This window comes from Typopeltis vanoorti, chromosome 21 (genome assembly GCF_054136105.1).
Source record: "Typopeltis vanoorti isolate ZY-2024b chromosome 21, IOZ_Tvanoo_1.0, whole genome shotgun sequence".
Lineage (NCBI taxonomy): Eukaryota > Metazoa > Arthropoda > Arachnida > Uropygi > Thelyphonidae > Typopeltis > Typopeltis vanoorti.
Genome location: NC_143569.1, coordinates 34,181,401 through 34,195,958, shown reverse-complemented (window position 1 = coordinate 34,195,958; position 14,558 = coordinate 34,181,401). Strand labels below are relative to the sequence as shown.

The following is a 14,558-nucleotide window of genomic DNA, read 5'->3' as shown; positions in this document are numbered from 1 at the left end:
CCTTTACATGCAGATATATCCACATTTTCACATCATCATCATTCTTCACAAAAAATAGGTATTATCAAAAAGCTTTGTACACTGGGCATGCACAATTTGTTCTTCTGAGTCCCTTATTACTTAATGGACACAGCAAGACCTTGATACAGAAAATATTTGATAATTATAATCCATCTTCCAGACTGCTATCTGATATTAAAAGAATCTGCATACCCAACCTTAAAGGAACATCTGAACAAATAGCAAGCATCCTTCACAGATAATTTGTACACCATCTTCAAAACCAGACTGGAAGTTGTCATCTTTCTTATCACTTATTGAAGATACATTATCACCTTTATCCTTGCCTGATGCTTATCAAATACCATGTTCTTGTTATCTTTGCTACTTTGGACAGGGGATGTTCTGCTGCTATTAGAAAAAAAAACATCAAGATTATATAAGTTTTTGAATTTTGAAGGTTCAGGCCTTGCTTCTCATGCCATCAACACTAAACATAGTGTTCACTGGAACTGTATCAAGATGTACAGTTCCTACACTATAGTAGGTTCAAATCTAATAGGCTATTTTTTGAATCATGTGAAGGCCCTGCACCACTGTCCTAATCTTAATCAGACAGACTGTATGCCTATTTCTAAGCTTTGGGAAGTGATTGCTGTTAATTGTTTATAATTTTTTATATTTTTATTTTTTATTAATTTTAAGTTAATTAGTTATACATTTATTCCCACTTCTCTAAACTCTAATAGTGTTTCCTCCTACTGTACAGCTGCAAGTGAGACACATGATAGTATATGCATGTTGTATGAGCCGCTCTTGTATTCAGAATTTAAATGTTTTACTGTCTTCTCCCTGAAAGAGCTCATAACATATTGAGCGAAATATATAAGAGTAATAAATTATATTTACTTTTCTCTTACATTGTGGTGCTGTTATTCAAAAAATATACTGATGAAAATAATGTGCAGCCACAGCAATGTGGAGTATGCAAACTCTAGTTTTGTCCAACAGGAATTGACATCAACCAAACCTTGGTCAAATCTTTGTGTTTGTGTACCTGGATATATCTTTCAGATAAGCAGGCAATAAATCTGCACAGTGCAGGAAACTACTACTCAGGAATGAACTAGGAATATGTAGGACCAAAGTATACTATCCACACTCCTCAGCAGAAAGAACAATCTTCTTCTGTGGTACTAGGCACCAACCACCACTAAGCAGGTGATGACTTTCATTTCATTCATAGTTCTGTATGGCATAGTAATAATATCACCACTTTGCTTACTGAAAGTGGTGATATTATTGTTTAGTGTCTAAGAGAGCCATGTTTAGATTCAGAGAAAAGACTTAGTTTTATTTTTTACTCCTCCAATTCTTTTCAGTTGTTATATGAGTGATGCTTTTAGAGTAAGATATCATGGACACAATGATTAAGTGCCTCCATAGTGCAATTGGAAGTTGTGCCATTCAATTGGAAAAGGCCTAAGTTCAATTCTCGCTGTGGTGGGAAGAATCTTTATATGTTTTTTTTTTTTTCAAATTAAAGGGGAGTTAGCTGATCTCATACGGAGGTAGCAAGGTTTTTTCCTCCTGGAAACTCAGGTTTTTCATCCCGCATACAGACAAATCAGCCTTCAGAATGCATGCAATATTTACAGGAAAAAAAAATACTAGTGGGGGAGGGGGGTTAGATGGTGTTGATGTAGATGATGGTAGTAGCGGTTTGGTATAGTTGGTGAATTAAGTGGAGGAGACAGATTTGTAGAATAGGTGCCCTCCCTCGATGAGTCTTTGGACTCCTTGGAGGTGTCATGAAATAATAATAAATAAAAAACCAACATTTCTTTAAAAGAAAGATTGCGGTATTGTGACCACATGTTTATTAAGATAAATAAAGATAAACAACCCCGAAAAATTTCGTATGTCGTTTGACTTACATCTTCGGGGGTTAAAGGTAACTAAAAGTTTAAACACAAGAAATGGGAAATTACTCAAAATAGTCCATTAGATGTTGTTATGGCAGTCTAACCATTCATCAAATTAAAAAATCTGAATGCAAAATCGATACATACATCAATGCATGCTAGGTTTGAATAATGCTGGATATTGTCACATTCTGTTGTTCAAGTTCACTCTGTCTGAGGTCTGACTTAGGTATATTTTTCATGAATGCTGACCAAACTTGGTGTAGAATTAGGCCCTGGTTTTGGTTGCGTTGGGATTCTAAGCATATTTGCAGCTTCCTTAAATTTCCTTGTGAAACAGTTTTTTTTTCAATATAAGACATGTTCGTTTTATGCTAAAGTACATTATGGCCAGTGGAAGTTATGTGGGATGCTGGTCTGATTTACGTTCTCTCCTTTTCTGCATGTCTTTTTGATGTTCGTTCATACGAATTTCCCCTGATCTTCCCGTCTGGCCTACGTAACAGATGCCACAGGAACAGTAAATTTTATAGACACCTGTTTTTTTTTAAAGGGTGATGTGGAGGTTTTGGGGGCTGTAGAAATCTTGATATTTTTTCTAGCAGTAGAAAAGCTACTTTAATGTTATGCTTGTATAATAATTTGGCCAATTTGTCCGTAATATTCTTGATGTATGGTAGCGTAATTGCATTCTTGAAATCTTGCTTTTGTGAGATGCTTGTAGGAGGTGTGTTGAGGATTTCCTTGATTGTCTTATCTTCCTGTGTTGGTGGGTTTTCTATAAATGAAGAAAGATAATCTGTTTTCTTTTTCATTGATTTCTATTAGAATATATCAAGAAAAGGTAGTTTTTTATGTTCTTCCTTTTCCAAAGTGAATTTTATGTTGTTGTACAGATTATTAAGATAATCTTTAAAAGCAGTGAGGGTCTCTATTGCTCCTGGTCATATGATGAAAATATCGTCTACATAATGAAGCCAAATTTTCGTTTTTTTATGATAGTTGTTTGGTGCATTATTTTCAATTTTTTTTTTAATTTGATGAACAGTTAGACTGCCATGTACTTCTTCAAGAAAAAGAAAAGATCACTCTAATTAACCTTTCTTCAAGAGTCCTATCAAGAACCGAAAAAAATCTACTTTTGAAAGGTTTCAACTTCACTTTAACGCCACGCCCTGGAAATCGATATCATAGCTCAAATCGAGAAAGGAATACAAAATTTACTGGAGATGCATCGGATCTCATCTGCATACAAAGTACAGCATTACTATTACAAAGCAAATTACCACCCAGAAACTAACCATACAAGGAATCCACAGCCCTCAAAGAACTAAAATCAGATAAAAACATCATTATAATTAAAGTGGATAAAGGGAAAGCAACGGTAGTCATGAACTCAGAGGATTATAACAAAAAAAAAATGAAAATTCTTCTTAAAGATTCCAATACCTATACACCCTTAAACACAGAGATCCCACTTGGCGATGAAAAGTCAAACACGAGAAATTAATTACTGTCTGAAAAGGCAAACCCTCGACTCATGGCATATGTGGTCATAGTTGCAACAATGTATCATTTCTACCTTCAGTTTTCAAAACCACATATGCCATGAATTGAAGGTGACATCTGCTTTTTTATTAAGAAAAAAGCAGATGTCACCTTAAAGTACTGCTAATCTCATTTCCCAATTACACACTCACTAACCCCACACCTCAGGTGACATTTAAGAAGATGTTCACTATGAATATACAATTCCTGAGTGTCCAACTTCTTCATGACCTTATTTGGCTAAAAATCTTTCGATGCCTCGTTCTAACAAAATCATGTATTACTCCTATTGTTCCCGTAATGCCACCAGTTATTCTCAACTTTTCTTCAAAGGCTTTCCTTTTCTCCAGTCTATCTTCCCTAATAGCAAAATAATCTTCCTTGAAGATTTGAATGTTCAGATTTCCAAATGGATTCTTTTTAAACTGCACTAATCCAGCAAAAAGATATGATCAGGCATTTACTATTATTAGCAAAACAGTATTTAATATTAAATACAATAACAATAATTATATTAATATAATATAATTATTTATAACATTTAATAGTATTGCACATTATGTAATTTTATACAAATTGTATATATACATACAGGTAATCCTAACTACTCTCTAAACACCCTTGATCCTCCTACATATACATTGCAGATTGTTTGTTCTATGGCAATTCAGAAAATGACCTAGTGTTAATTTCTTCTCCCATAAATAAACAACTCACAAAGTCACACTTATCCACAAGTTATCAAAGCCTTATAAAAATGACAGATGGAATTAACTTCATGATTTCTAATTATGACTAGTGCTGATTCTGTCACTGCTGACCAATTGGGGATCCTCTTGCTATGTCATCTAGTTTTAGACAACTGGCATGGAAAAATGTGGGAAATTTTGGTTACTCTTATATGAAAATCATTTGATAATGTTTGGCAAAAATACCTATCGAATAAGTGCTCCCATAATATGCTTTTTCGTCTGATTTGCTGCAACTATTGTGGCAGTTCCCCCCTCTGGTCACACATTATATGTGCTGCTTACTGATTTTATCCTTATACTTTGTAACTAATGCCCATTCTTTCACCTATCCTCTTTCTTCTGACTACTTCAGTTGACTGGAAATAAAAAAACATTTGCCTACTCTTCTGACTACACACAAATCTCATCTCTGGACAAGATAAGATTTATCTTCTTGGAATATTAGTAATATGGTTATGTAATCTTTCTTGACATAACCATATTAGAAACATCATCCTTAGCATCCAAAAAATTAGGTTTCCTCTGAACAGTCTATGTACAAATTGTAAATTTGCTGAGTAACTGAATGCTGTTCTAATGTTTAGGGAAGTACTACTATCAGCAAAACTCTATCTCTAATTTTCCTGATAGCAATACTCTCCATTAGTATTCCTACCAATTTAACGCATCTTGCACTGCTTAAATAACCTGTGCCATTAAAGCTCATATCTCCATACCATTCTTCATTTTTTTTTGTATCGTCCGAATGACGAATTTTCATAATTTCCTTTTTTTGCTTCGACGCCAAACATAATGTTTACTATTTCACAACATGATAATAAAATAAGAGACTCTACTATAGCATGTGGTTTTAATTTTACAGCAATTAATTCAGCTACCTTATATGATGCAAGTTGTGCCTTATCAGAAATTTTAAATCTTTTCAAAATATTTTACTTGTTTAACTTGCATGTCCAACAATCTCTTGAAATAATCTTTAGCTTTTGAAGCAAGATTGGCGTGCTTCGTAGTAAAGTGGAATTTCAACTTAGCAGGAAACATTGCACTATTGAATAGTTTTCCCCCTTGTACAAGACACTGCAGAACAGGACATTCTTCCTCACTAGTCCATGTAAAACTGCAACTCTTAAATGTTCGTCTGAATATTGTCTATCAAATTTTCTTATTTTACTACTTATAATGCTGTCTTCTGTATGAGAAGTATTTTCAGCAATGTCATTACTACTACTTCCAGGTGCTACTATAATGTTAGACAACCCACAAATCAAATATACATTAACAATGGACTATGCGCTATTACTATGTTACAAAACACACAAACCAAACACATCACTGAATGACTGTAAAAGAGACGCTCCTCCCCACCCTTCCTGCAAACACATGATCTATAAATGATACTCCATTGGTTTAGAAGTCAACGTACATAGCAGTCTTCAGTTTTTAGGATCAGAGTAGCCAATTACACTCATAACTGTATCAGGTGACATCTCTCACAGGCGGAACACTTGTAACCAGTTCGTGGAACACAAGTGTTCTGGGGAACACTGGTTAAGAACCACTGCTTTAGACGAAAGGAGAGGATAATAAGAAATGTCACCATAGGTTGAATCCAAGTTTGATACATACACACACCCATGCAGATATACATGTATGTCCAAACTCATTTGATTGAAGACTTTTTCCAGACAAAATTGCCACAAAGGTTTCAAAAAATTAAAAATGCTGGACTTTGAAGAGGGAAGGGGTTGTGGACGACTAAATAAAAAGTTTAAAATTTTATGAGAGATACTCTTAGTAGATAGCTATAAAGCAAGCTTGTTCCTATTCTGGTATGTTCACCACTTTCAGACTACATACTTTTTTTTTTTGTTTTATTGCAACTTTCAATTTTTTTTTAGAAACCTCCTGGGTAATGTGAAGTAAGTCGATTTTTGTTTTTGATGTTTTTCAATATTACAGCATTAATTTAAAAGAAGAATAAAATATATCAGTAACTTGCTCATTGGTGGTGGTGTGGGGGGTCATATACTGCTGTAATATGTAAAAGAACAGGTGTGCTGCAGTCTGAAGTTAATAAAATTTCGTTCTGTTTTTAATCAATTTTACTTATCTAGATTAAAAAAAACTGAATTTATTTTTCTAAAAAAAAAAGATCTTTTTATTAATTTTAATAGCAATTGAAGTAAGTTTATTTTAATTTCAACAGTTACATCACAAATACAGCAGACAGTCATTTAGTCATGCCATATTATTTTCAAAACACAGTCAATGACCATATTATTTTATCACTTTAGTATTCAGAATACTATTCTCAAGTAAACACACTAAAAGATGCAACAAAAAACTGTAGCAAAAATGCTTTTCTATGATGAGAACTGGAATCCATTGCTCAATGTTCATGCCATATTTGGTATTGTCAACTTGTTATGTATGTCTTTATAATTCTCAAATTGTGCAAATGATAAAAGACGATATAATCAACACAGAGGGCAATGTTTATCGCTAAAGCGGGGGTAGTAACTTTAATAGCAAAAAAAAAAAAAAAAAAAAAAAATCCTTTTCTGTTTTTTTTCACACCAGGGTTAAGAAAGGATTTTTCTTTGACTTAAAAATATTTCAGAGAAAGGGGCAGTGCTATGCATTTTTTTTGTAGAATGAAAGTGTGTGGCTTCATTATAATTTCAAATTTAAAAACTTTGTCAAAGAACACTGAAACCAGGTGATCATTTAGGAAACCGTTCTAATGGATGTTTCCAATAAAGAGGAGATAAAGAGATAATATTCTGTCTTTGATATCTTTAGAAGCTAGGATATGAGGTATTTTGGAGTAGTTTGTTTCAAATAACCATAGCAGTATTGAGTACTGGCTATTTTTCCAACCTCTTGCAACACTGGTCAAAGCATTAGGGTAACATTTTGGTATAATCTTATCCTTTCTTATGTATGGTAATGACAATTTTTTTTTTTTTTTATAATCAAGTCCAAAAATCAAAGAAGTATAGACATTCTAGACGTGATCAATTCACAACTAACAAATTGTGAAATGATCATTTCCAGGATGTCTAGGACATTTATTTATTTTGAGGACTAGGAATTCGGGTGTGTATGAAGTTGCTGTAGATGTTCAACTTGCTGCTTTAGAATCAGCATTTTCTACTTTGTCTGGGATTAGTATGAGAGGTGTATCTATTTGCCATTCATGTTCCAGATTCTTTCCTAAAAGAACTATGGTTAGGAGAAACATGAAATGAATTTATGGCTCATCACATCAGATACTGTGCTCTTCAGCAGCAGAACATTGAAGGTAACAAATTTCGTGCTTGAACATCTAAATGTGTCCAATGCATTAAGCTTTCCAAGCTTTTCTGCAATCAGTTCCACCACAGCCCAGAATGAGAGAAACAGTCTATAGGTGTTTTTTTCCCCTACTGTTTGTATTATGATTTTCTGTGATATATCCCACTCCACAATATGTATGCATTTCTTTGCACAGTTTAAATATTAGTATTAGTGTAAGATAATTCATTTGTTACACTTGGTTCTAAATACAGTAAACTCATATGCACCAAAGAAATGCTTGGTATAGTGAATTCAGTTTAGAATAGGATTGTGTTTGTGTGACTTTGGTTAACATGTTTTTTATAATGTTACAGTGAGTGAGCTTGTTCTTATGGTGTTAGCTAGAGTGAGAGGTTGACTGTAATTTTACCAGTGGAAAATTTTCAAGAGTTATGTTTCATTTATTAAATAGAAAATGAATTACATATAATCAAATATACCTCCAATGCCAATACAACAATGGCTACTTGATTCTTCTGATTTGCAGTTACATCTTTCAGAGGATGGACACCCAAACCAATAGCACGAGCTGGAGGCAAATCCAACCATACTGGATCTCTTATGCTATCTGTGCAATCTTTAGCAAGAGGATATATTGCGCTATTACCATCTCTTAACATAGCTATGGAGTCATTCTGTGCAATTGAAAACAACAAATTTAGATTTTTATAACATATATCACCTCAGAAACAAAATGTATTAGCATAAAAGTATATGAATAACAAAAAAATTATTCTTAATGTGTACCAGGATTAACATCAAATCTTTTTGTACTTGATGATATATAGAATTAATGTTGTACTGATAAATATACCTAATGTAAAGCTTGAAAAAATGTCAGCTTAACAAATGGAAGGATAACAAATTCATTCATTCATTTAGTTACCACTCTGATCTGGATACTGATGTCAATATTCTCTACTTGTTTCTATCTTGAGCATCTTTAAACATTTACACGGTACCTTTGCTGATCAAGTATTCTGTGTCTCTCATATAATGATATCGAATTAGCCCCCTGCCTCTTCTTCTTGTAATTTTCCAACGATAATCACAATGGTTGGGTCTTAAAAAATCATAAGAATTTCATTTTGGTCTTCGCAATCTCTAATTCAGCATTTATTTATTTTTTTTTTAATTGCTCTTTCAAGTACTTTATGACTTTTTCCATCCAGCTAATCTGCATTATTCGTCTCCAGTACATCTCCAGAGGTATAATTTTTTTTCAGTACTTTTTGAATAGTCCACTTCTGAGGTATATATATATATATTGATGCAGGATAGGAATAGCAATTTACAAACAGCATTGTATTTAAATTGACTTTTCTAGCATATGGCATCATATGAAATGAAATCAGAAAATAATGGGTTTAGCTGAAGTTAGAAAACTTGGATCCTTAATAACTGCATTTAGTTATATATTTTTGTTTAAAACATATTATCTTTACTATTAAGGTTGAATTAGGTCATATGCCATCCTTTTAACATCACCAGTTGCTAATAGTTAGCCAAATGTTGTAAGTTCTGCCATAACTTTTATCCAACATATCACATTCACAAGATCAATAAAAGAGATTCACTATCTTACAACTCTTCTGAATTGTTGAGTATAGCCAGAAATTTTTGTTGGGTTTCGAACAGGTGATGTTGTTAACTATTAACAGCATCACCTGTTGTTAATAGTTAGCCAAATGTTGTAAGTTCTACCACAACTTTTATCCGACATATCACATACACAAGATCAATAAAAACATTAATTTTCATGTATTTAAGTGTTTGTGTCAATATTAAGAGATTCACTATCTTACAACTGTTCTGAATTGTTGAGTATAGCTAGAAATTTTTGTTGGGTTTCGAAAATTTATCATACATGACAAGAAATAACATTCTTGTTTTCACACTTATTTTCTCAAAGTATAAAATAAGCATTTGAAATATCTTTATGACTGGATTACATGTGTACACACCAGCAAACTTCACGTCTCAGGGGTGTCATGCATTATGGTGTGTCACCCCCCAGTGGGTCCGGTGCAATTGTAGTTCGCCTCCTCGTGGTGCACCCTGGGTCATGCTAAAGAGCTAGAGCAACTAGCAGCCAGACCATTGTGCAATCTCCTGACCATACTTACACATGGAAACTCAAAACCTTCACAACGGTTCTCTTCGAACCAGCTGATAAGGAATATTGGACATAATATCCGTACCTTCCAGTTAAATGTTGAGGGTATTAGTGCATCAAAATGTCAATGTCTTTCTAAACTTCTACGAGAAAAAAACGTCGATCTACTTCTCATTCAAGAATCACATATCAAAACTGAAGATCAAGTTAAATCTAGAGCAATAATCCCTGGCCAGGACATTCTTGGGATTACTCACAGTCGTAGCTACGGCAACATAACATATATCCGAAATGGTATTAAGAATGCTGTGGTGATATCTTCTTCGACTGATGACGAAATCCATAAGATCGCTGTTAAAATAGCAGACATTACGATTGTGAATGTATATAAACCACCTGCAACTGTTTGGCCAAATGTTTGGCATACTCCCACCCAACAGTGTACTCTGGGGACTTCAACAGTCATCATACTTCTTGGAAATACGATCGGAATGATCAAAATGGGAAAATATTAGCTGAAATGGCAGATCAACACTGTCGTCACTTGGTTTTTGACGCTAAGGAAAAAGGCACCTTTAAATCAAGAGCCTGGAATAAGGAGTATAACCCAGATTTGACATTCGTCTCCACTGATATTGAAAATCAGCCTCTACAGACTTTCAGACATATTCTTGATATTTTTCCAAATAGCCAGCACCGTCCCATCTTTATGGAATTATGAGCACAAATTCCAGTGATAACATCATTTCCTATACCAAGATGGAATTTCCAAAAAGTCAACTAGGAAAACTTCACTGCGGATCTAGACGCACACCTTAGAAGAATTCCCCCAACTTACAAAAACTATACATGGTTCACTGGAGTAGTTATAGCGGTGGCAAAAATACACATTCCTCAAGGCTACCGAAAAGAATATGTGCCTGGATGGACCAATGAAAGCAAAACCCTGTATCAGGAATTCCGTGAAAGTAAGGATCCGAAGATAGGAGAAGAACTGCTCCATAGTCTCAACGCTGCTCGTAGGGAAAAGTGGATTCAAAATAACTGAAAACATAGATTTCAAACACTCTAGTAGAAAAGCCTGGTCGCTACTTAAAAAGCTCGGTTCAAGCCCCCTCCGTACCAAAGAAATCTCCTCTTGTCGATCTGAATCAGATAGCTGCTCATATTGTTTCGCTTTCTAGAGCTTCGATAGATAAAGAACATACTAAAGAGGTAAAACGCAAACTAAAGGCTATGACGTCCGTAACTCAAAAGAATCAACAATTCTGTATGCCTTTTTCTTGTGAGGAAATATCCTCGGCGTTTCAAAATATCAAAATGGGGAAGGCTCCTGGATTTGACAATGTTCATAATGAATTCCTGATGCACTGTGGACCTTATGCAAGATCGTGGCTGGTTTTAAGTTCTTTAACGATATACTTGAAAGTATCTGCATTCCTAAAGCAATTAAAAGGACAAAAATCACTGCTGTGTTAAAACCAGGTAAGCCAGCAGAAAGAACTAAAAGCTATCACCCCATAGCCCTTTTAAGTGCAATGTACAAATTATTTGAGAGACTAATATTGAACAGTGATAAAATCATGGAACGTGTTCCAATAGAACAAGCAGGGTTCAGAAGAGATTGCAGCTGCAGAGATCAAGTTCTCAGCTTAACAATCTACATTGAAGTAGGATTTCGAAGATGCCTGAAGACTACCGCAGTCTTTATTGACTTAACAGCAGCTTACGATACTGTTTGGAGGGAGGGACTCATATATAAATTTCTTAAGGTCATCCCGTGTAAAATATTGGGTCATCACACAATATTTTACATGAAATATCGATCACACAACTCACTGTGTGATCAATATTTCAGGGTAGTCACCAGAGGAAGCATCAGTAAACAGAGAGTGCTTAAGAATGGATTACCTCAGGGCTCGCACCATGCTTTTTAGCCTTTACACCGCAGATATTCCTGAAACAGCAAGCAGGAAGTTTGCTTATACAGATGATCTAGCTTTGGCGATCAGCAACAAGTCTATCAAAAGAACTGAAGAAATACTGACAAATGATCTGTCAGCTTTATGGCTGTTCTTTAAAAAACGGAGTTAACACTAAATTCTGGTAAAACCAGAATGCTTTCTTGCTTTCACCTGAACAATAGTCTTGTAAATCAAAAACCAGAGATATATGCTGATGGAACATTAATTTCGTTTAATGCAACACCAAAATATCTGGGAATAACTCTGGATAGAACTCTGACATAAACAGCATATGATTAATATCGCTGCTAAAGTTCACACCAGAAAGTGCGAAAATGGGGCTCAAGTGCCACAACTCTGCAGTGCACTGCAATGGGTCTAGTTTACAGTGTAGCAGAGTATGGTGCTCCAGTCTGGCTCAATAGTTACCATGTCAATAAACTAGATACTCAACTTAACTCCACTCTGCGTTTAATAACAGGTTGCATTAAGAGTACACCCTTACAATGGCTCCCCACTTTGAGCAATATTACTCCTCCGGAACTGTGACGACAGGGAGCCTTGCTTCTTGAATATAAAAGAATTTTAAATAACCAAAATCTCCCAATACATAAATTTATTCCAGATGCTTTATCTAATAGACTAAAATCCAGAAGACCTACCATAAAAACCGCCCATAATCTTCTTAGCCAGAATGACAGTATGGTGAGTAGGTGGGATGTACTGTGGTCCCAAGCAGTATCACCTGGAGTTCACAATCACATAAACATCTTCCAAAAACTAAATGGATTTGACCTGCCCAGGAATATATGCACAACAGCTAACAGGATTCGTACAGGCCATGGTGTACGTGGAGACTTACTTTCAAAATGAGGTAAGATACCAAATCCCCACTGTTCCTGTGGAGCCGAGACCCAAACCATTTATCATATAGTACAGGAATGCGAGCTGACAGCATATCCAGGTGACTTTAAGGATATCTTTGATTATCCCCAGAGGCAATCAACTGGATCATAAACCCAAATGTTAAAATATGACTAATCTTCTGTCTGATGCTTGTCATTAATTTCATATTTGTATTTGCCTGAATGTAGACTTTTTTTTTTTAAATCACATATGTGTATCTTATCTATCCTCACGTATAGATAAGATATTATATGTATTATATTTTATTGTCTTTTAACCATGTGTACAAGCAATAGATAGATAAATAAATAACCACCCCAGTTTTAACCTTTATTCAGATCTCTTCAACTTACTACATGTATCTAATTTCAGGTGCTGTAAAAAAACAGTGATACACCATTTTGTTATATAAATAAAAATAACTTTTGCCTTGAGAGAGTATCTCCATGGATAAAATTTGTTCCCAATGGCAAACACCTCAATAATCCTTGAACTTAGGGTAGTGGTAACTCTCACCATAAAGCTTTGCAGTATACATACCCAAGAAGCAAATGTGCTGTGCATCACGTAATAAATAGAATCTAGGCCGGTTTTAGTTCATATTTGGCAGTATGGGAAGAGGCGATGACTCAGAGCAAGTAGCTGGAGGCTTGGTAGTTCGTAACTCGTGACCCTAATGGTCTATCAGCAGTTTTGTCAGCGGAAAGTCCCCCTGATGTTTTCCAGATAGTCTCTGAGACATAGTATCCTATGGATAAACATCGAAAGCAAATGCCTATATGTGTAGTCAACAGGCAGTCGCTAGTTGAAGAAGACAGAAGGAAGGATTTCGTTTTCTAATAAGGCCAAAAGCAACTGCTACGGCGTATACAAAGTATAGAAACGTCCAAGCTAAGAAAATGTCCAGAGTCAAGGCAAAGATTCGAGATGTCTGATAGAAACTTGTTCTTGGAAAAGGAGGGTTCATATGGAGAAAGAACTGCGAGTAAGCACATGGTGTTGATGTCTCCTGGATTGTAGATATGTAAGAATTGTATTTAATTATGACAGGAAGGTGTTTGTGTTAAAATATTTGTGAAATTCTGAGTAGAGCGTTAGAGTGGCATAAATGTATATGTTATATCTGTATAAAATATAATTCTGATAGCTATGCTGGGAGAAGCAGTTGTTCCCCACTATTTGTTTAGAATGTATTGTGTAGTACAAACTGGTGTGTTAGATTTGCGTGAATGCAGATTTTGCTTGTTTTAATTGTGTAATGATATTGCTGAAGTTTGCTATGCTGGGAGAAAAAGTTATTCCCCATTATTTGTCTAGTTTGTGACCTGAATTTTTTTTTAGTTAAAATAAAATGCTTTGTTTGAACAACAATTTGATCTGATCGTTGCCAATGCACTATCTTAAAAAAATTACGGATCTGTGTGTGTTAATTAGATATTGCCACGACTTGCTGTATGGTTAAGAAAGTTTTGGCTAAGATCTTGCCTTTGTTCCATTTCTTTAATTTCTTAGTCTCTAATAATCTGCCTGGCTGGCGCAGTCATAAATCATATAAATTTTTCAGGCAGAAGAGCATGAGAAATTGAATATACTGCAATCGTACAGCCGACAATAGCTAAAATTAGTGTCTGCTTTAAGTGGAGCAGGAACAAAGGGGGAAACGAAATTTAAGATAGAGAAGCTTAGAGAATAAACAAATGGAGGAATTCATTGAGTGACATATTTTTATTTTTAGTGGCGCAGTCAATTGGATTAATAATCATTTAAAAAAAATAGACACACAATATAAAATATTTACAACAGTGTAGCATTTAAGCATTTTTATTAACATGTGCCTTATTATTAGTATAAATTATTTTCTTTAATATGATTTCTTTTGAATATATCATCAAGTGTTTCTTTGGTTTCTTGATATTTTCAATTCTGAAAACAACCTAAACAGTCAAGTGTTTTTAAAACAACCAAATGTTTTAAAAACACTTGGCATTAATAAATTAGACAAGCTATA

At 34.6% G+C, this 14,558-nt stretch overlaps 1 protein-coding gene across 5 annotated transcripts in view; it reads right to left on the bottom strand.

Annotated features, from left to right (window-relative positions):
* The window catches only part of hyd (E3 ubiquitin-protein ligase hyd), a 680,323-nt gene that overhangs the window by 417,737 nt on the left and 248,028 nt on the right, over positions 1–14,558 (bottom strand). For all 5 annotated transcript variants that reach the window (XM_090411567.1, XM_090411569.1, XM_090411568.1 and 2 more), the window contains one exon: positions 8,005–8,199. In XM_090411567.1, coding sequence (XP_090267693.1) covers positions 8,005–8,199 — 195 coding nt within the window. The remainder of the gene's footprint in view (positions 1–8,004; positions 8,200–14,558) is intronic.